Raw genomic sequence first — 22,286 nt, forward strand, 5'->3', positions numbered from 1 at the left:
AATATGTCATCAACATGGTCTCTGACACAATGTTAAAATGCTGAAGCTTAAACAGCATTCACAACAGAAAGCTCTGTAGTGGCTGCTCAGTGTCACTGATCAGACAATGTCAGTCATCATTCATCACTCCAGGTAAATAAAGCTGGTTCTTAATTTGGATGTTTTAATTAAAAGTAAGTTGAGAGTTTATCACGGGACTTGTGGGAAAATATGCCCATCAGTGGATGTGTGAACAGAACAAGGCATCTTCACTATAAATTGGGATGAAGGGATGAGTTCTGCCTGTACAAACTGACAGTCTTCTAAATATCAAATTAATCAGTTAATAAACAGAATGAACCGAGTGTCTGGTTGCAAATGAAAATCTTTCAGTTTGGCAGTAATGTCCCAAGAAGGTAAATCCCACATCTTATTCTCTGTAAGGCTTTTTGTTTTACGTTACAAACTTTTCTGTGTAGAGCAGAAAATAGCGCTTGTGACAGAGAAAAGAGAAGGGGAGGGAACAGGAGGGAAACCACCATCCAGTTCTTAAGAACTTGTCCGACTAAGTGCAAGATGTAATGGAGCAATCGGATGTATATAAAGGGAGCTCAGAGCAGGTCTCCAACACAGATCAGTCCTGAACATTAAAGGCTTCCATCCAAACAGAAGAAGAACATCTGTCTTTGTCTCTGCAACCATGAAAACCCTGGCGGCTCTCGCACTTATGACTCTGACCTGCTTCCTGTTTCACAGCTCTGAAGGTCAGTAACTTTGCTTGATTTCTCTGACAGATGTGAATTTAAACTGCATTTAGCAAACACAATATTCAGTGTGTGTATTTATGTGTTTACAGGTCAGGTCGGAATAGAAGTGTGGCGTCAGGAAATGTGTTGTAACTCATACAATAAAGCAAGAGTTCCTGTAACCAAGATCAAACAGATGAGGAGGAGCCCTGGCCACTGCAAACTCGAGGCAATTGTGTAAGTATATAAAGTTAATGCTTAATGTTACTGCAAGGACTTTGCATTCAAAAGGTTTTTACAACAATGAGACAAATTGAAATTTACCTTTTTGTCAGGTCCTTTACTTAGAAAAAAATGGGTGAAATACTCCTTTACAAATAAAAGCTGTTAAAATATTTATATAGTATTAGCAGCAAATATCCTCAGAAATACTATGTGTAGGTTTATCTGTGTTATGTAGGTGATGTAAAAGTTTTGGTTTGTTTTTGTTTACTGTTATTGTTTGTTTTACATGTTTATTTTTTATATTAATTGAAAAGTATTGATGCTTTTTAAACGAAACAAGCTATTTAAAGGTATATATAAATGAAATAAATTGAACTACTCTATATCATGTATTAATCAGTATCATATTCTGAGGTTTCATATGTTTTAAATGTAAATCTATGTGTATAGCAGTATAAATATACAGCAAATCAGATAAAATGAAGGAAATGTAATGTATAACATACTTAAGCAAAGCACCGATCCTGGAGTACTTGAGTAAGTGTACTTTCCTCTTCCACTGTTTATTACTACAGCAGTGTTTAGATGCAAATCACCTAATGACACATCAACTTTAAATTTCATGTTTAGTAGTTTGCAGTCTCTCCACTAGGGGGAGCTGTTCACTCACTGATTCTCTGGTGTCACACCATAGAAAATAACTCTGTACATTTACTTAAGGATTGTAAAAAGGTACTTCATTATTTCCATTTTCTGCTGTGCTGTACTTCTGCTACGTTATTGTTCTGCTTCACTACATTTCAGATGGAAACATAGTTTTTATCCACTGCTTCTCACACTTTTACGGACCAACAGTATAGAAGCCCATAATGCAGCAAGAGCCAAACAGCTGCATAATGAGCACTTTTGGTACTTTTAGCCTGCATTAGATGGCTTATTCGCAGAAAACAGCTGTAAATACAACGGTGACGGTATCGCCTGCTAATGATATGACTAACATGTTAGTAAACAGTTGCTTATTTACATGTGCAGCAGACAAATGGCAACATTCAGTGCTAGTTATATTTGTGTCTGTGTGATCAATTTACTGTAAGACCAACAATCACTGTTCTTTTACCTCTGGTTTGGTCTCTACTAACAATATCTGGCTCTTTAGCTGCTACAGTAGTCTCTGACAGCGTATGTCTGCTCATGCTAGATAACATACAGTGGCTTTTTATAACTTTATTTTCTGTGAAAACAGCTGCCTGATACAACTGAAAATAACAGGGCAATGAGAGTGAATCATAAAGAAAAGCTGTGGCCTACAAAACCAAAACAATGAGCTGAAAGCAGCTAAAACCTCAGTGAAGCTGAGGTGAACTGCAGATTTGGGTACTAATTCTCTGTGGGTTCAACATTACAAAAGACACCTTCCATACTAGACATGTGACAGTGATTGTGATTATATGTGGTGCTAATACCTTTGTATGATTACTTAAGTTATATTTTGATGGCCGGACTTTCACCTTTAGTGGATCTTTGTTTCTTTTACCACAGCTGGTATTAGCTGCTTTGTAGTAATGTCTGTGTTATTTTGTTTCTTACAGAATCACAACTGTGACAAATCGAAAGTTTTGTAAGAATCCCTGCTTGACCGAGGTGAAGACGATGCTGGAGAAAAGAAAGCAAACTGCCTTACTCAACCAAATAAAGTGTTAAGAACCACCAACGAAACAGTGATTATGCTGTTTCATTGTGTTTATAAAATTACATGTGAATTATATTCTTTCATTAATGAAATGTGCATGTCTGTTATTGAGTGATGATAATGAACTGCTGCAGTGCATGCATGTATGTGAGATAGTTGTGCCTTATTTTTATATTGTCAGTGTTTACAGAGGAATATTTTAAATGTACAGCCTTTTTACAATCCCTACAAGAGGGACGGCCCCTTTCTGAATAAAAGCTTTAATTTTGTATTTGTGTGTCCTGCTCTCTTGGAGGTCGTGAGTCAAGTATCAGATGCCGCTGAGCAAATACTGAGTGAGACACTGAGTCTGTTTGATACTTCTACAGCACTTTATTAGTTTTCAGTATCTTGAGTTAGAAAAATGACTAGTACAGTGTCTGTGTTTTGGTTTCCATGCAAATATCTGTGCAAATTTGAACATTTCCATAATTATGTAAAGGTTGATGTAAGTGAGCATCTGTGTTGAAATCCAAAAGTAAAGTCTGCAGGGGTAGAAATACAACACATTACAGTAGTATCAGCAGCACTGTAACCTAATGATAATAATATCAAAACGTTATCTAGCTGATGCAGGAGCTGTTGGTGCAGACGTTTCCGTACGACAGTGTACGTCATGAAAATGTGTTGTCCTGATGCACCATTAACAGCAGCAGGGTTCCCCTACACTATGCTCTTTTCTTAATATGTTTTCTTTAGTCAAAGGTCCATTAAATTAAACAAAGTCTTAAAGTTGTATTTTTTTATTTGTGGACATTGGGAGGAGTTAAATGTGAACAACAGACACATAGTGGGAAAATCCTAATTCCTTTATTTGATCACTGCTCAGTCCCTGCTCGACCCAGAAGTCGTTCTTGTCCGACATCTGGAAGGACGTGCCAAAGCTCTTATTCCAGCTGTGAGGTGTGAGGAGGCTGCCTGGAGGAAGAGTATTCTTTGTGAAACTCTTTCATGAACCGACACCCCTTTATTGGAAATCAGTTTGTGATCAGATGCTTCAGATGAAGCAGCTGTGGCTCAGGAGGTAGAGCAGACATTTATCAGCAGAAAAAAACTTTTGTACACAATATAACTGAGCTAGTCATGTTCATGTTCTTATGCTCAGAGTGGACAAACTGTTGTACTGGAATGTGAAAAATCATTGCATGTCCAATTTCACCAACACAAGGTGTTTTACACTGTTGTGGACTGGCCTTTAAATGCACTGATTAATATGAGCAGCCTGCATTCTTGAACATTTTATTAGGATTCCATAATTAACCCCTTCTTCAAATCAGCGTTTCTGACAAATCTGGTTGACTTTAAATAAAATTGCTCCAAGCAATACATGCATGTTCTACTTTTTCTGTTTTTGTTTTTTTTTGTCTGCTCTTCTATCCCCACCTTTCCTCTTTCATGCCACCCAGCATCTGGACCTGCTGTTGATGAAACCAAGTTGGAGCCATTCTGTCCAAGTCTGGCTCAGTCGGTGGAGACAGTCAACAAATAAAATTGTGTATTGTGTCCTATGTAAAAATCCAGTGGCTCTCAAATATTTTTGTTGATGTGGCTGATGTGTGTGAGTCATAGGGTTACCTGAAATTCACAATGTTAAAGCTAATGTTTATAATGTGTTACTTGGTGCTGGTTTACTCTTCCCTCTAAACCTGGTTGTATTTATTGATGGTCAACTCATCTTAGGCTGTTTATGAACACATGCAGATCAATAATATAATTTCCTTAATGCTACGTTTAAGCATCCTGTGTTGATGTTTGAAAGAGTCTGTGTTGGGGCCTCCTTCCTGAGGACAGCAGGCGGTGCAGGGTGGAGGAAAACAAGCAGTGGTGGGGGAGAAGAACAAGTGATTGCTGGGCTTTTCACTGTTTCCATTGTTTGTAGTTTGAGAGAAAGCGCTCGTGCCAGCAGCTCCATTTGGAGAAGATCTGTAGAGACAGAAAGAGGCTCTTCAAAACGTTCCATCTGTGTGTTCAAAAACCAAACACAGTCAATAATAACAACAGATGTCGGTGTGAGGAGAGTTTAGTTGGTTTCAAATGTATCAAAAGACGGAGTGAGATAAGTCTGCATTAATATTTCTGAAATGGGAATAGTCAGACGAATTATTTGTTCCAGGGGGTGGTCTACCATTATATTATATATAAATATATATATATAAACACAATGTGTGTCAGCAAAGACAGTGAAGAGCAAACTCACAAGCTTCTGTAGTAAACATGGATGGAAACAATGAGGTTTCCAATCAGAGAAATCAGTTTTTCAAATGTTTTGTAAGGATGACAATCTATTCAACATGTTGTTAGAGTTCAAGGATACACACACTGCTGTTGTTGAAATCAGTAAGGAGGCTCTCAGGTAGCCTTTCTGTAATTTATTAACCAAATCAGACAATAGCATAAGACAATACCAGTGTCTTGATCAAGAGGTCACTCACTCAATGCAAAGAGTCAGTGAGTGACAAAAGAGAGAAGTTAAGTCAGGTTTTGTAAAACATCAGTCAACTATCGCCCACTAGCTGGAACCAATCAGAAATGTGTTCTAGGTATGTGGCCTTCATAGGTATTTCCTGGATAGGCAGGTGGGCAGACAGGTGGGCTCTTTGGAAACCAGGCTATGTGCGTCAATTTAGACTGCCTCTGTGTGTGTATGAAGTGTGTGTGTGTGTGTGTGTGTAACTTTAACTTTAGTTACCATTCAGATTGGACTGGCATAATGTCTGATCATGGATGGATCACTGATCGGGCCTACTGGCACAGGTTATTGAGCTCATTTAAAAGGCCCACAGTGATGGCATTGAGATGCACGATGACAATACAAAGACACAAAATGGTGATTAAAAGGCACAAAATCATCACAAAGCGACACACCATATATCTTTTAGTCTGGAGGTCCTATGTACGAGGAGTGCGGGCCTTTTAAAGGTGGCGGAAACATATTTATGAGACGCCTGTGTCGAATTCATTGTGTTATGTGCAAAGTACAAGAAAAGACACAGTACATCTTATTAAGCAGTACTTTTATTTACTAGGTAAAACCAATAAATTGTGCTTCCTTTACACTATCTGTCCTGCCTCCTGTTTTATTCTGAAGGTCCATGGGGGAAGTTTTTACCGTCATGTAAAGATAGCTTCACATTTTTTCATGTCTCTGTAACAATAGTCAGGTGTCCATATGAACACTGACACGGTGTTTGCTTGCCGTTATCATTCCCCCGTTCATATTGGCCATTATTTCACTTCCAGTTTAGTGCATTAGGAAGTTAATCAGAAGTTCATATTTAGCACTGAATTCCCTCTTTGTGTTCACCAGGCAGTGTTTCTGTGCTGAGCTGCAGTGAATAGACTAACAAAAAGGGAATTTTACATGACTGTATCACTGGAAGACTGATTAGTCTGGCTCAGACTGCTGAAGCTTGATTTATGGTTCTGTGTTGAATCTATGCTGTAGGTACAATGTGGGTAATGTATAACCTCATACCCTACGACGTAGCCTGACATGCACCTCTGCAGAAATGTAATTATCTGTGCTGCAGCAATTTCAGTAAAAGTAACCACTGTTCAACATGACCCGTTCAGTTTCAGTTGTCACTGTTAGTAAGTGCTGAAGAAATGCAACACAGTGGCACAGAAACACCACTGCCAGCTAACGTTCTGGCAGTGTAATCGCAGGGCGACACAGACATACCAGCACACAAGTATAAATGCTCCCACCGCTGTAGACCACTTCTGTAGCCTACAGCACAGGCTCTATGTAGATTCAACGCACAACCATAAATCAAGCTTTACATATGAACTTTCACTTAGAAACACAGTGAAGTGACGTCTAATGGCCCATTTGTCTTTGACAATTGGCACTTTATTAGTCTTAATAAACCTTTTTCAGTCATGCAGTGTCATCCAGAAATCTTAGAGGTTGGAATCAATCTTTCTTTGTAGTGCTGCTGCAGTAGGGAGCCACAGTAATACAACCTCTGGGTAGAGCACAATGTGCATAATGTGTATTTTGAATGAAGAAACCAATCAGACAATAAAGCAGCATTATCTCAGCATCTCACTTACTCAAAGCAAATATGGTTAAAAGTTTTTAAAATGCCTGGATGTTTGACAAACAGAGACTTAAGAAGCTACAGACATATGAAAGTACAAAGAGATCAGTCTGCACGTAAAAAGACCAAAGTGGTTGCATTGCATTTTAGCCCATTAAATACACATCTTAGGCACCACTACTGGTGAATTTTCACAGCATACTATATGTTTCACTCTCTTACTTTCCAAGTGGCCTTGGATTACTGGAAAATGACTGTAAAATCAATTTTTCAGAGACATGAAATGTGCTTGTGCTGTTTAATCTATCACAGTGAAGGTTTCATCATCATTTCTCTTACGTGTGTGTGTTGAAGTTATTGCCCCTTGGTTTTCTCCACTCTCCTTGTTGGTGCATTTAAGGACCACCCAACATCCAAAATTCAACAATCTGTGACATGAAACAACCACATTCAGGAGATGTTTGTGGTTTGACTTTTGCTCTGAGCTTGTAGTTGCTGTCTTTCACTGCTGATATTTTACTGTACTCTTGCCAACGTTTTTGTACTTATCTACCCCGTTGAGTACTAGAGTGTGCTGAAAGCTTTATGTATTGATGTTGGAGCTGATAACACAGAATTAATAGAAATGCGAAGTCTAGTATAGTGTCTGCTTTATACAGTAACAGTCCTTTGGAGTCTGAACAGTATATAGGAGTATGCAGTAATGGGCCACCATGTTTAACAGTTACTGAGTAAATGTGTCTGACTGCTGGGGTCCATTAGAAAGCAGTAGATGGAAGTGTGGATTGATGACTCTTGCTTGACATCAATCTGTCATCCTCTTGCTTGGCGGCAGGCATCAACTCATCTGGTGACAAATCAACCTTGGACCAACTCTCTTCTGACTCAGCAGCTATTTCCTCACCTCTCTCCTCCTTCCACAGCTGTTCATACTCCTGTTTAAGCTCCTGATAGGAGCGGGAGAAGGTGTGAAAGATGGAGGTGGCAGGGAACGCCATGATGAGGATACCGCTCAGGATGCTGGTCAGTGCCACTACCTGTCCAGGAATGCTGCGCGGCACCATGTCGCCGTAGCCCACTGTGGTCATAGAGATGATGGCCCACCAATAAGATGCTGGAATGCTGCTGAAGCTGTGGTGCGGGTGTGTGGCAGCAAATGGCGCGAGTTCGCTCTCCGCTAGATGGACCAGAGGTGAGAAGAGGGTCACAGCCACACAGACAAACAACAACAGCAAGCCAAACTCCCTGATGCTGCGCTGCATGGTCAGTCCTAACGTCTGCAGGCCCAGAGAGTGGCGAGCCAGCCGCATGACATACAAGATCCGCAGGGCCCGCAGCAGGCGCAGGATCAGACTCAGTTTGTCCAGATAGCCTCTTCCAGCACCCATGATGACTTCTTCCTGTGTCTCATCTCTGACGTTGACTACCAGGGACACGTAGTATGGCAGGATGGCGATGGCATCGATGATGTTGAGGGGGCCACGAGCAAAGGCTAGTTTGCTCTGAGCATTGAAAAATCGCAGTGCAAACTCCAAGGTGAACCAGGCCACACAGATGGACTCCACCACAAACATGTTGTGACACCTCTGGGAGCACTCGCCCTGCAGACACAGGGACACAGAGGTGAAAATATACAGAGCAACTTTAAACTCCACCAATTTTAGACATGAACCTCAGTCAGCTAGTACAGTTAGTCAGTGTTGCATTGCCTGGTTGTGGAAACTCTGCAGGTAAAAATGTCAGGACGTCATTAACATAGGGTGCCACCTTGCTCACCATCTAATAAGCTGTCCAATGCCGATTCAAATGTCTCCAAGCCATTTATAATGGGTTTCTCAAATTTTAATAAACCATCAGTAAAAGTTAGTCACCTACAAATGTTAATAACTCATTACTAAAATGTACTACAGTAATCCATAAAGTATGCAGGTGTAAATGTTACTAAGTACTTTATAAATGGATTTTAGTCCAAACGTCTCCTTCTGTACTGTTTGCCAGTACATAGGTCTCAAAAACTAATTAGACAAGCTAAGTGCTAGAGGAGGATTTTCCATAACCTGGCAACCCAAATGTTCATATTGATGGCTTATAACCTGTCAATAATCAGTGGTCTCCAGTTGGAAATGAACTGTAAACACTGAGGTCATGTTCCATGCATGCTAGCCATCAGGCTTCTAGGGCTCTCCCATTTCTGCCTTTTTAAAAAACATCCACTGAATTTTATAAAGTCCGATTTAGATTAATATGAAATACAAATATGTATACAGTGTAGATACACTCACTGGCCACTTTATTAGACACATCTGTACAATTGTATGCCATTCAGTGCAACACTTCCGCCTTAACATCTGTTTCAGTTTTTGGTGAAACTGTCATAAATGTATAAATTCAATTAAGTTTATTATTGAGGTCATAGTTAAAGATGGTGTTGTACTGGACTATATTATATTCAGAAGTATTTCTAATATTCTGACCCTCTCATGTAGCTGGAGAGGACACAAATATAAAGACACCTCTGAATACAATGTCAATGACAATTTCACTGAAAACTGAAACATTCTGAGCTTCATAAACACAGATGTTAAGGTGGAAGTGTCGCAGTGAATTATATGCAATTGTACAGGTGTACCTAATAAAGGGGCTGGTGAGTGTAGATATGCATGTTATAGCATGTATTCTTAAGGATAATCTGAAGAAAATGTGTTTAAAAAAGATTAAATAAAAAAATGAATAAAAGAAGAAGAATGAAATCAATTTTTAAAAAGGTCAGAACTTTCATATTATAGACTTATATATAGACTAGAGACCTTTTTTCTTTTTGTATATAGTTAAAATAAAGTCACACTTACATTTTCCATTAAAAGGAGCCAAATGTGATCAATTTAAGCAACAGTTTCTCACAAAAAATACTTCTGCTGCATGATTTTAAATCCTTTCTTTTGTAGTTTTGTAATGAGTGGTTTGTTTTCCTGCTGTTGCTGTGTGCATCCGCCCTCCTCACCTGTTGCTCCTCTGCTCATTTCCCTGTCTGCACATACAGCAAGTCATGATTCATCATTATTCACTTGCCAGTCTCTGCTTTCCCTGCATCAAGACTTCTAGGTCAAAATCAATTCATGTTTCTGCCATTTTTCTAAGTTCATGTTACCTCGCTGTACAAGTTTTCTGCTGCTGTGCTTTTGTCTAAGGTCATTTTCTTGTGTTTGCAGTGTACTGTACCTTTGGAGAAAGACTTTGCTGAAGAAAGCCTCTGTTGGATTCAAGGCTTTGTTACTTTCAGTGTTTTGTGTACCCACCTGGTGCTTCTGTTGTAATGCTCGGAACCTTGCATTAAATCTGAAAAAACACTCTCAGACCTTGCTGTTTGGTTTCAGCGTCTGGGTCCAGAATTCTAAAAAGCTCACAGTGTCTTTGTTAAAAACATCCCTTGGTTTTCTTAAAATCAGTGCAGCCACTCTTTCATATAACTGTTTTCACCAGGGAAATGCACTATATTGTGTTTTTTGTTTTGGCAAGGTAGTAATTCAAATAACTACCTCTGGTTTTGTCTCTGAAAACAAGCCACTTACTCATATCATCATATTGTATTCTCTGTCACGCCCGCCCAGTTTTTCATAACATCATTTCATGTGGCTGAAAAACAGTGTTGTTAGTACAACTACACAGCATTTAAATAGTTTTTGGTTTAAAATACACAACATAATATTTCTTTGAAGCTTCATGTTAAAAAGTGTTTGTTGAACTGTGGAGAATCCATCATAATGTAGGAAAAAATCTATTTCCATGTCAGATAGTTGACTGATGACAGAGAAAAGGAACATAGACCTTCGACTGGGGAGCGGGTGTCACTAAAAGTCTAGAGAAACAAAAAAAAATTACAATCTTGTTAATCACAGGCTTTTCTTCATGGGTTCTTTTATGTTTACTGAGAAAAAGAGGGTGAAAGGCAGGTTTCATTAGATGGTAACATTGTTACTTTAAATCTAGAGTTCTTATACAACTCCAGGAAATAAATTGATTATTTGTGATAGAAATAATATTCAGGAATAGCAGATGAACTTGATCGGAAGTTCCTTCCTGTCGACATGTTGAGAGCTTACTACATATTTTACTGTTTACGTATGTCTGGCTTCCACAGACCCTGCTGTAGGGTATATGTGTGTGCTGCATGGATGTATGTTGTGATTGTATGCTTAACAAATGCCTTGATTTGATACAGTAGATCATCAAACAGATCTGCAGATATACAAAAATACTTTAATTAATGCAGCACGCATGCATCTCATCGTCTGCGCATCAGTTTCACAGGTTTAATGAACTCTACATTTTCTCTCCACATCTGGTGTAGAGGGCAAACAGACATCTTGGTAGCATGTACCATGCTTGCCCAGCATTTTGGATTCATATGTGTGAACATGGTAAGGAGCACTGAGTTAACATCGCACACTGTATGTAGTAAATACATTTTTAAGACTCATTTATAAGTTATTCATTTGAGGAGTTTAGTATCAGTTTAGTTATTTTGATTAATATGTATTTTATTTTAATTCACCTGCTGAATCTTGACTTTTAAAATGTTTTATTATTGGTTATTTTATTTAATATGAAGCAGCCTTAATTATATTCTTGACTGTGGTTATTTCTCATGCTGCATGACTGAATTATTTTTGAATGTTTTCTCTTGTTTAAAAAATGTTATTTAGTTTTATTCTTCAGACTATTCAAATGAAATCAGACATGTCTTTGTGTCGGCAAAACAGACTGAAAGACTGCTGAAAGATTTATTGCACTGAATTCAGGGTGCGGGGGGGGTCATTACTGTTTACGGTAGTGGCTTATTGTACTTTACTACTACTGTTACTGTACTAGGAGAGACTACAGTAAGAAATATTCAAATCCTACATCCTATGCACAATGTTACGGTAACCTGGCAGCAGTCAGTTCAGACTTATGCCACGATGATGAGACTGCCACTGTGACTTTTCAATAAATGTGACTCAGGTGGTTATTCAGGAATGTTTAAATGTGAAGGAACCTTCTTTCTAAAATGTATTCATTTTTTTCTTTTTGGCCATTTGGGAGTACAGCAACAGCCTGTAGATATAACACTGGCAAATTACCACAATATGAAGTTGATAAGGCAAATAGCAAGTTGCCTATTTACACATCCAGCTGACACAGAGAAACATTATTATTCATTTGTAGTCCATTTACATATTCAGTCTTCTTTTAGCTTTTGGTCTTCACTAACTGAGAGAAATATCTGGCTCTTTAGCTGTTAAATGTTCCACTTTCTTCACCAGCTAGTCGCTAACTGTGTTTGACAGTTGGCGCTGGTAGTATACAGTGTGTTTGTCCAATCCTGTCTCTTAGAAATTGTGTTTAGATAGAACTACATTGTGTTCCCAATTTCACTATGACAACAAAGGTCATCTTTGGATGAATTATGTTCTGAAGCAATGTTGTTTAGAATGAGTTAAGCGCTCCGTTTATGAATGGCACCAGAGGTGCTGGGAGATGGTCAAGGTGGGTGGCAGGTGTACAAAGCACCAGATAAGTTTTGCCTGACTGAAATGATTTCTCATAATTCTTTTTTCACTGCTGCACCACATATAAATGTTAGAAAACATTCAGGAAAAAACGCAAATGTGAAATTTCTTTGCCTCTCTAAACAGCACAGTGTGAGTGTCAGAGATTTCTTAGCTTCATACTCACCTTGGTCTCTTCACTTCTGAGTTCTGGCATGGTACTGATGCACAGACTGATGACGGTGACCAGTACCATGATGACAGAGAGAAAAGCGAACATCTTCCCAGCCAACCCTGAGTGAGGATTCTCTACCACTTCCCGCAGCAGCCAGATCAGTCTGCGATAGCCTTTTTCAGCCTCTGTGGAACTTTTCTTCAGCATCATCCTCTTCTGCCGCCACTCCTCTTCCTTACGCTCTCGCTCGGCCACTTCTTCCACACGAGTGATCATGCGCCGACGGCAACAACGTTCCATGTGACCTGGGTCCACACCCCAGTAGTCGAGCTCATCATAGAGTGACACAGCACACAGTTCCCGAAGCAGACGTAGTTTTCCTGCAGCCAGGAAATTGAGGATGACTCGAAAGGCTGTTGGGTTTCGGTCAAAGAAGTACTCCTGGCATGTCTCATCGTAGTCATCACAGAGTCGGGCGATCTCTTCAGGGGTGGTGCAGAAACGAAGGCGTCCCAGTCGACTTTGGGGAAATTGCTCCAGGGTGCTCCAAGGGAAGGTATAGCGGTTGCCCCCAACATTAATGAGAACCTGCAGGGTGTGGTCGACTACATACGAGGTCTTAGGGTCATGAAGCAGCTGGGCACGCTGGAAGTACACACCCTTGATGGTCTCAGTCTCTGGGATCTCAGTAAAGAAGCGGTCGAGGCTGCTGTCGTCACTGCTGATGGAGTAGGTGCTGAAGTCATGGTTGGCATTGCTGATGATGGGCATGCTGGCTGAAAGATGTTTGACTGGATGAAATCGGTATTTGTATGTCCAGCTGACAGGAAGCTATGCGGGGGTGTCCACAGAGAAGCCAATAAACTATGATCACAAAACAAAACAAATAATTAACATCAAGTCCTTATGAAAATGTATTGTTCTGTAAAAGCAGTTCAAAGATTCTCAACAAGAACCAACATTTCATATGGAGCACCACAAGGCTCTGTCCTGGGTCCACTGCTGTACAGTCTGTACATGTTACATTTTGGCAAATTGAAAACTGTCCAAACCCTTCAAAGGCCTTAACAAAAGTCAACAACAAGCAACTGAAACCTAAAACTGAGCCATGAAGTATTCAGCTGTCTTAATTATTTATTTATTTTTACTAACAATACACCTGCAGTTTTTTTTTTAATTGAATGACTCATACATACAATACAATCAGACCACATCCACTCTCGTACTGGATTTGACTGCCAGCTTTCTTATGTGTACATGCTGTTTTGTAACATGTGCTCTTGAAATTGTTCAATAAAAAAGAAAAGTCACAGAGAAAAACTACCTTTCCACTCCACTTCTAAACCTGGCATTTCTCTGCCTCTTCACACCAGTTCATGCCTTGATTCATGTGACTCTGATGATGCTCAACTGCTGCGTGACCTCAGCAAATCTCATCAGCTCTGTTGAGACATCATGGTGTGAACGACCCAGAAAGGTTAAAATGTCTGACACCAGCCAAAAAAACCACTGAGACAGCTTCATCCCTCCAGAGCACCATTAGAGATGCTATTTTGGTTTTCAATTTGGTGAAACAACCCTTTATTTTGAATTGTAGTAAAATTGCACAAATATGCACAAATCTCTCACTCTGCCTGTATGCTGCTTTGTTTGTTTGTTTGTTTGTTTTGAACCCTTTGGAATGAAATACTTGTCAAGCACAATATTGTAAATTTAGCACATAACCATATACACTAACTTGAATTATAATTTCTCCACCTAGTGATAAATTTGTAAGTGCCTCTGTGTGATGTTTACCTCTATCAAATGTAATGTTTTTATTCAGTAACTGCTTCTTATTACTAATATTTACTTACTGAATAGCAGCTATTACATTACTCAACTAATATTTTACTATGACAGGGGCATTCTATGTCTTAATTTTTATTCTTTAATTACAGTTTGCCTCCAATAATTTTGTAAATAAATATAATTATGAATACAGGACCTTTACTTGTGAGAGAGTATTTACTGTGTGGTATTGTTATTTTTCACCATAAGCTAAAATAAATCATCAAAACATAAAATGATGTAGTTGTTACATTAAGCAAAATAGGCTTCCAAATGTATCTGAAAAATCTTTCACACACATTATATTCTACATCTACTGTCTTTTTTGGTATAACTTTAACAAGCCCACCTACCAACCTTCAAACTATTATGTTATTAAGATGATGGATATATTGTGCACATTGCTAGTACATCTCCAGCATATCCTGTATTTGATGTTCAGTATTAGTTGCATGTCAGATAAAACATCCCCAAACTGGCCTCTACGTTTTAAATGCATGGTAATATAAAACATTAACCCAATTAACCCAGTTACAACCTTGTAATTGTTTAGATTCTGCAGTTGCCTATTTTGTTTTTTGAAAACGTTTTTGACAAGATGTGTGCATCATTATAAATCATTTTAAGGCTGTGTAATTCCTCAGAATGACAACCAATGGACAATAAAATGAAGCTTTCCTTTAGCCTATGAGACATAACTGGAAACAAGAATGAAAATAAATTGCGTGCAACTGGATGCCCCGTATGTCAGTTGTGTCAGCCTGTTTATGCTGTTTTATTACTAATGCTCTTATGCTTGAAAAAGAGATTTTAGTCTCAGCACGACTTCTACCTAGTTAAATAAAGGTAGGCCTAAATTAAAATCCTGTAGCGAGTTAAAGTTGCTTTATACTGCAGGATACTTCAGTGTAGTAGCTAAATGAAGCTATTGTTCCCTATGTAATAAAAGTGAAAAGCCCCAGTTAAAAAGCAATCACTAACCTTAAGAGGCGCAGGTGGGCTGCTTCAGCTCTTAAATGTCTCTGTTATTTGTCCTGTGCATTTTCTCAGTAGGTGCTATATTGAAGATGCTTCTCACTAATTAAGACTCAAGCCAATCTCCGTCTGCATAATTGCTCTTATTATTAATCTGAGCATCGACTGGTAGCGCCAGAGACAGACGCTCAGAGATCAGCCCGATGAACAGCAGCAGTCGGGGTATTAATACAGTTCATAGATCCACTCTGAAGTTTGCAGGGTCGCTGTGTGTCTGTTCACTATCACTGGTCTGCAGCAGACGTCGCCTCTCAGGCAGCTGTGTTCAGTTGGAGGGAATTAAATTAGTAGCCCGTGTTTTCTCCGTCCTCAGCTCGGCGCTCCGTTTCCATTGGTCCCGAGGAGAGAATAAATGCTGTTATCTAACGGGAGTGTCCTCCTGATACCTGCTGTTGTATTTTCATCTGTGTTTGACAGCAAGACCATCATCCTCCTCCTCCTCCTCCTCCTCCTCCTCCACTTTTCACCCTCCGCCTTCCCTCTATTTCCCTTCCCATCTCTGGCTCGCTCTTATTCTACACTGTAAAAACAAGACAGTAAGGGCAGTTCCACTGTGGATTACTGTGGAACCAGTATTTACTTACCTAAAGGTTAATGTGTAATTGATAGCTTACTCAAGGTGAAGTAAGATTCAGTCCTCTAAAGTGAAAGTAAAAACAGCAGCATTGTAATGTTCTAGCTGGGGGAGTCAGATACAGTGGAGTCGAAGAAAGGTCTTAAAAAGCAGCATCAGTTTGCTTAAAAAAATAAAAAATTAAAGGTGCAGTGTGTGACATTCAATCACATCTAGTGGCAGAGTTACACATTGTAACGCTCAATAAAGCTCTCATACATTGTGTTAAACAGCCTTTACAGGTGGTTCACGGCAGCTACTGATAATGTAGGACAAATTGTGCACTTGGAAAACAAATGCAGTTGACTAGACCAAGCAAAAACTAAAGGCAGCTCACTTACTCAGCAGTGGGCATGTTCTAGCTAAAGCTATCAAACTAAAACATGCATTTAACTTGTTAACTTTACCTGTTATGCTAAATTACATGTCCACCAGAAAACAGGCAGCTTCAGCATCATTCTGAAAATATTTGTCTCTCATCAAGGAAAGGCCAGAACATTTATCATCGTCTTGTGTCCATTTCTTCATGTCTTTGCTTCTTTGACAACGGGGATTCTCACTTTTTTCCTTTTTTTTATGTCACAGTATAACTATCATCCTTCATTTATTTGAATTATAGTTCATAAACTCACAACAATGCCTCCTCTTGTTTCTAATATTACTTCTTTGTTTTCCAAATCTCCAAATCCAAGCTACTACTTCAATGTGAAAACATGAAATTCATGGTCTAGACTCTAGACTCTAGAGCCAGTGTGTGGTTTGTTTGTAACAAACATGATGGTTCAACATGGTGGTCACCATGATAGGGAACCCGCTCCTATGTACTGTGGATATAAAAGGCTCATTCTAATCTAAAGAAAACATAACAATTCTTATTTTCTGGTGATTACACACTAATGGAAATATAATTATGCACAATATAGCCCATTTCTGCTAACAAATCCTTCTAAATCTTATACACTGCTCTGTTAAGAGGTAGTCTTTAATTTTATTTACAATCATCTTAAATATATTTTCTAACCTGCCACTGACATTACATGACTTATCAAAAGTTTTTCTTTGTGATTTTTAGCAAAAAGTGGCTGGTAAATTCCCATACCTGGCCTTGTGTAAAATTGACTTGTTGCATTAAAATAAATAAATTATTTTTTAACTATAACTAACCTAGCATAAAGCTATGTTTTTTTTAAAGTTAGCCTTATGCTAAGAGGGATGAAGGATGACTTAGTTTTACTTTATTTTATTAAATTTATTAAATTTCAGGGACCATGTGTAACAAAAATATGAATCTCAGAAGGAAAATGTTCTGTACCACATTAGAAGGTAATTAAGTAAGTAAGTATAATAATACAACAAATAGTTAAACAGAGATTTTTACAGTGTAAAACTGCTTGTCTGTACTTACTCATGAGTCCTGAGTGTAAACTGGACTCTACTGAAAAGCTTTTGTTTAAATGCAGCTAAAGCCTCATTGACAAAGTTTGTTCAGGCAGTTATCCAGACCCAGAGAGGATAAATAAAAAGAATAGAATACAAAACGAGGCTCTGTCTGTCTGCCTGCAACATGTGCACACAGACACACACAGTGTTTTGTCAGTTATGTCACTTATGGTTTGCATTGCTGCTTTACATGAAGCAGGTGGTTGCTTCAGCCCACATCTAATAACTAGAACGTCGATGAAGGTGACATCCACATTGACATAATGCGATCTCTGTTAAATAAATGTTCAATTTGATTTATTTCCACTTTTGTAGCTCAGGGAATAGATTACACATGTTTTTGTATGGTATTTCTTGTTTGACTGATTGTTGTGTAGTTGCTGTGGTAACACAATGAGCCAGACAGTGTTTTGCATGAAAACTTTGCATGAAAACTTTGCTACTCAAATTTAGATGATTTACAGTGTGCAACAAGGTTTTTCTTTCTAATTAAATCTAAGTATTGCATGTTGTAATTGAGAGAAAATCCTAAATTGATTTATCTACTGCACAATGTCTTTTCTGAGATTCAAATGTGAATGTACTGCACATTTTCTTTTTAGGATACCAAAGGGTGTTTGAACATTTGTGGAAGGAGTGTAATTTTTTTTAACTTAAATACAGGTATAATAAATTAAAACTCCTCTAGTACAAGTAAAACTGCATTCTAAAAAGTACAAATGCAGAAGTACTATCACCAAAATGCACTTAAAATATCAAAAACAGACATGCAAAAAATGGCACATGTGACTGTCTCTGCACTCTGTTTTAGTTATTGACTGATATTCAGTTTTGCCCTGTTTACAAGAGAATATCTGGTATGATCTGAGTCTTTGTCCTGTCTCCACCCCTTGTTTTCCCTCTGATGTCACACCCAGCCTGTGTCTCCATTTTCCCTTTCTTGCTACCTGCCACACCTCACCCTGCTTGCACCACCTGTCTTTACTCAATTATTTACTCAGTAATTAAGCCAGCAGCCAGCATTGTCTCATTGCCAGATTGTCATCTGTGAACTCATCTTGCATAATATTCCAGCGTTTGTCCTCTTTACTTGTCCCAGTTTTGATCTGTTTTCTTACTTGGACTTGGACCCTGCTTTTCCCATTATTAATGCTGGACTCCTGTGTATGGACGTTCTTCTATCTGGTCAGTACTTGTCCCTAGTTCCATGTCTGGCTGATTTGTATATGAGCTTTAGTCATCTGTTGTTATATGAACTGTTTATGAACCTGTGATCATAATCTGTTCCCTGATTTGTATACTCAGTAACCACTCTGTGTGTTTATTGCTTCACTCCAGTTGACTACCTGCCAGTAAATTTGTTTCATATTACTAGTATTTTGTTTTCCCAAGCTAGCCGTGTTGTATTATTGTCGTTTCTTTTGCCAACCATATTACCACCTTGCTATACTTGCCATAATAAGTCTTCATACCCATGTGCTCCTGTTACCTGCCTGTCACCTGCTTATCCATATTTGATTATCATTAAATTTTCATTCCCTTTTCATTGTAACCTCCTTGTCAGTGATATGCATCTGGTTTCACAATTTACAATCATGGCATACATCAATTAGGCACACAAAAGGACAGTTTCTTCCCCCAGGCGATCACTCTGATGAATACTTGACCCACAACAGTATGTCTGGACAATCAACCCTCTGTGCAATACCTGTAAATATACATTGTACATATAGATTTGTTGAATCCAGACTGTGTGTATATATATATTTACAGGTCTTTAGGAAACAACATTCACATAGTATCCTATGTTTTATCTTCAAAACTAAAAATATGCTATTACAACATCCGGGCCCTCTGGGAACTAAATGGCTGTGATTGTTTAGTTCTAATACTCTGCTCTGTGGCCGCAGCCACCTCAATTTGAATGCAGTTCATGGCAACAGAGCTGAGTTATAATGACTTATTATTAACAAGTATTAACATACTTGAGCCTTTTCTTCTTTAGAAACTGTTTTAAACTGAAGGGGTCACAACTATTTTCTTGCATAAGGCCCCTTCTTTTACAGCACAACAGGTCACTTTGCTGGTGTCTTCCATACTCGTCTACAAAACACAAAAGCACACCTGTTTGCATGCAAGGCTTATGTGGCATCTATGTTTATAGTGGATCTATGTTTGACTTTTGACTCTCTTGGAATAATCTTTAGCTAATCACTTGCTCTTTATTTCCAGTATTCCTCTTCTACATATTGTGTATCAAAGTACACTGAGAGCTGTAAGGTAAAAAGGATATGCAAATGACCTTTTCACAACATGGCACACTATGCAATGTTAAGGTATTTCTGTAAAGATAACGCTCATCAGGCGTGTTAAAACGCTTTAAAATAGCACAGTAAGGTGGAGACCATATGCTGCAGCGTATAGAGCTAAAGGAGGAAGATCATCAGAGTTGTCATTCTAATGTTGAACCATGCTTCTGCTCTTCTCTTTAACCCCATAAATCAGAACAATCTACTTCATTCACAACCCGATAAGAGTAATGTTGTGGAATCGTAATAAGACAACCTCTGACCTCCTGGCTGATGAATATCAGGGATTACATGATAATCCACAAAATGAAGGCAAACTAGAGAGCAACCTGGCTGCAAGAGCATGCCTAGAATGGTATGGGGATGTGAAGCACTGGGACCAGGACTGTGTAGACCAAGAATCCCAAAAAACAGCTGCACAGCAGTTGCATGTCCCACTTACATCAACAGTGTCAGGGAGGTCAGATGAAGACATGGCTTTGTTTAGAATCTTTAGGGCCACCTCCTGAAACCCTAGACTGAGATAAATGTATTTTAGTTACTGTAGATGACTTTTCTATGGACTTTTCTTTCTGAGGCCTATGAAAGTTCTGATAAACAGACCACACTCAGGTGAAAAATCAAGCAGAGAACTGGACTCATGTTGTCAAGGAAATCCCTTAAATGTTTCTGTCTATCCATTCCCCCTATTTCCACTCCCTTGTTGAGGCTGTTTCAATGATAAATTATGTCCTGTTCAAGCTGCATCTCCCCCGCTGATATGTCATGCTCTTCCTGCGCACAGAGCACCTTATTTACATTTCTGAAATATTGTTCTCTCTTTATTGAATTTCCGAGCAGTGGGCTGATGAAAACTACAGGCAACATTTCATTTCATTTTCTATAGAAACCTTAAACCTCTTTTGCAGCTTAATTTCCTGATGGTGCTGGGGGTTAACATGGTTCACTGACAGAAGAAATTAAACTAAACTCCTGGGGAATTGCTTTGCTCTCTCTCAATTTGTCCTGAATCGCCAGGGGACCCATGCAGCGGGGCAACTGATAACTCACCCTTGATTCAGCACAAACAGTCATCTCAAACACTCGTTAATTAACTCCTGCCTCAAATCCCAGCCTTATCAGGTCTCACAAATTTTACGTTCAAAGGCCATCCTTGCATTGAAATTCTGTTGAACTCTCATTAATAAGGCTTGTTGATGTCAGCTTTGCTTCTTTAAGCATTAGGGTTTGTTTGTGCTGTTCCTCTCTGTCTCTGTCTCTGTCTCTGTCTGGAATGAAGAAAGAGGGGAAGTTGTGGAGTGTGAATGGAGGAAACCCTTAAGAAAGAAAAGAAGGAATCAGATTATATAGGCCAGGTGTCTTTTTACAGTGCTCTCTCAGCCCTCCGACTCGCTGTACACGCTGCTTGACAGATCCTGGACAGATATCACCATATACAGAGTGTATCCTACTGTAAACAAAGCCACAGAGTCTGCTTGTTAAGTCTGTTTTAAAATTCACACAAAGAGCAAAACAACAGTTGGCTTTTGTGCTGTCTGATGGTGCAGATGGCTTTGGTTTTATTTGTCCATGTTGTCAGAGTATCTGCTTTTTCTGCCACCACATAATGCAGTGGAGGTGAATGGAATTTTGTTTCTGTTCACTGAATGAAACATGACCTGGAAAAAATGTAAGAATTCAATGCCCAAATGTATTTCTTCACCTACATTGTATTGGGGTGGCAGGAGAAATGTCAGAGAGAGTGCAATTAAAATTCATTTTGCACAGAAATGTCACTTTTCATCACAACACTCCAGGACAATGTCCATAGTACTGCTGATGCTACACCAACCTCCTCTTTGATTTCACAGGAGGCTGTGTTGGGTCCTGCTGCTTCATGTACTGGTCAGACACAATCCATGAGGTACAATATTTAGTAACACATCCATTTGGCTCACAGTTCACCCAATGCCAAAACACTGCACAGAGATTTATAACACCCTGTGACTGGATTTACACACTGAAACCTTGTTATGGTGGCAATTACTTTCACTTGTGATGTAACAATCAAATCTGTGGATTTAGGCTGTCTCGGTTGTTTCTGATCAGGGCTCTGTGGGACCATACCATCTGTTGTAGGACTCCTTGTTCATCTTGTCTATGTGACTGTGGCTGTATGTTTGGGCACGTTGTCATGCTGCAGAATGGTTTTGGGACCAATCAGATACCTCCCTAATGGTATTTGCTGATGGATAAGAATCAAAACCTCTGAACAATTCTAGCCTACACATATACCGATTCAGTCCAGAAAGACCACAGACAGAATCTGTGTCAAGGGACAGCCTCGTTCAAAGTATTAGATGGCCATTAGAGCTTTAATGTTAAAAGCCACTACGCTGGACCACATTGTTATCTTTGGGGAAGAAATGCATGATGGGGTAAAGGTGATCTTCTGGGACAGCAGTCATTTGAAACTCCCCACAGCTGTCAGAGATAAATGGAGCTGAGTCATGCTTGGTGAAACACCAGAACAAGGACAGAATGTTTCAAAGAATAATGTCTCTCTCAGTTAAAGTCTGAATACTGTCAAAGCACTGTTTACACCCCACCCCCCAGCATTTTGAATGCATACCGCATATAATTGGATGTTTTTTT

At 39.0% G+C, this 22,286-nt stretch overlaps 2 protein-coding genes across 5 annotated transcripts; one reads left to right on the forward strand and one right to left on the reverse strand.

The window, feature by feature from the left end:
• The first annotated feature begins 587 nt into the window (after positions 1-587).
• LOC109951255 (C-C motif chemokine 17-like) lies at positions 588-2,878 on the forward strand. Its single transcript, XM_020585638.1, has 3 exons — positions 588-743; positions 836-962; positions 2,540-2,878. The coding sequence occupies exons 1-3, from the start codon at positions 680-682 to the stop codon at positions 2,649-2,651; spliced, it is 303 nt and encodes a 100-aa protein (XP_020441294.1). The 5' UTR covers positions 588-679; the 3' UTR covers positions 2,652-2,878.
• A 2,820-nt stretch (positions 2,879-5,698) lies between these two features.
• On the reverse strand, positions 5,699-15,699 carry LOC109951258 (potassium voltage-gated channel subfamily G member 4-like). 4 transcript variants are annotated; one of them, XM_020585644.1, is made up of 3 exons: positions 15,237-15,699; positions 12,438-13,289; positions 5,699-8,323 (listed from the first exon to the last, which is right to left on the reverse strand). In XM_020585644.1, the coding sequence occupies exons 2-3, from the start codon at positions 13,194-13,196 to the stop codon at positions 7,481-7,483; spliced, it is 1,602 nt and encodes a 533-aa protein (XP_020441300.1). In that variant the 5' UTR covers positions 13,197-13,289; positions 15,237-15,699; the 3' UTR covers positions 5,699-7,480. The 4 variants fall into 4 exon arrangements, with proteins under 4 accessions (XP_020441300.1, XP_020441299.1, XP_020441302.1 ...); XM_020585643.1 differs by having other exon boundaries at positions 12,438-13,867; XM_020585646.1 differs by lacking the exon at positions 15,237-15,699 and adding an exon at positions 13,750-14,137.
• Between the last annotated feature and the right edge of the window lie 6,587 nt (positions 15,700-22,286).

The sequence above is a fragment of the Monopterus albus genome, unplaced genomic scaffold (genome assembly GCF_001952655.1).
Source record: "Monopterus albus unplaced genomic scaffold, M_albus_1.0 scaffold372.1, whole genome shotgun sequence".
Classification (NCBI taxonomy): domain Eukaryota; kingdom Metazoa; phylum Chordata; class Actinopteri; order Synbranchiformes; family Synbranchidae; genus Monopterus; species Monopterus albus.

Bases quoted from the DNA above. Each gene is read 5' to 3' on its own strand.
- LOC109951255 (XM_020585638.1), top strand. From the start codon at position 680: ATGAAAACCCTGGCGGCTCTCGCACTTATGACTCTGACCTGCTTCCTG. The intron at 744-835 runs GTCAGTAACTTT...ATGTGTTTACAG, and splicing joins CCTGTTTCACAGCTCTGAAG to GTCAGGTCGGAATAGAAGTG. The intron at 963-2,539 runs GTAAGTATATAA...TGTTTCTTACAG, and splicing joins TGCAAACTCGAGGCAATTGT to AATCACAACTGTGACAAATC.
- LOC109951258 (XM_020585644.1), bottom strand. From the start codon at position 13,196: ATGCCCATCATCAGCAATGCCAACCATGACTTCAGCACCTACTCCATC. The intron at 8,324-12,437 runs GTGAGTATGAAG...CTGTGTCTGCAG, and splicing joins TCAGAAGTGAAGAGACCAAG to GGCGAGTGCTCCCAGAGGTG.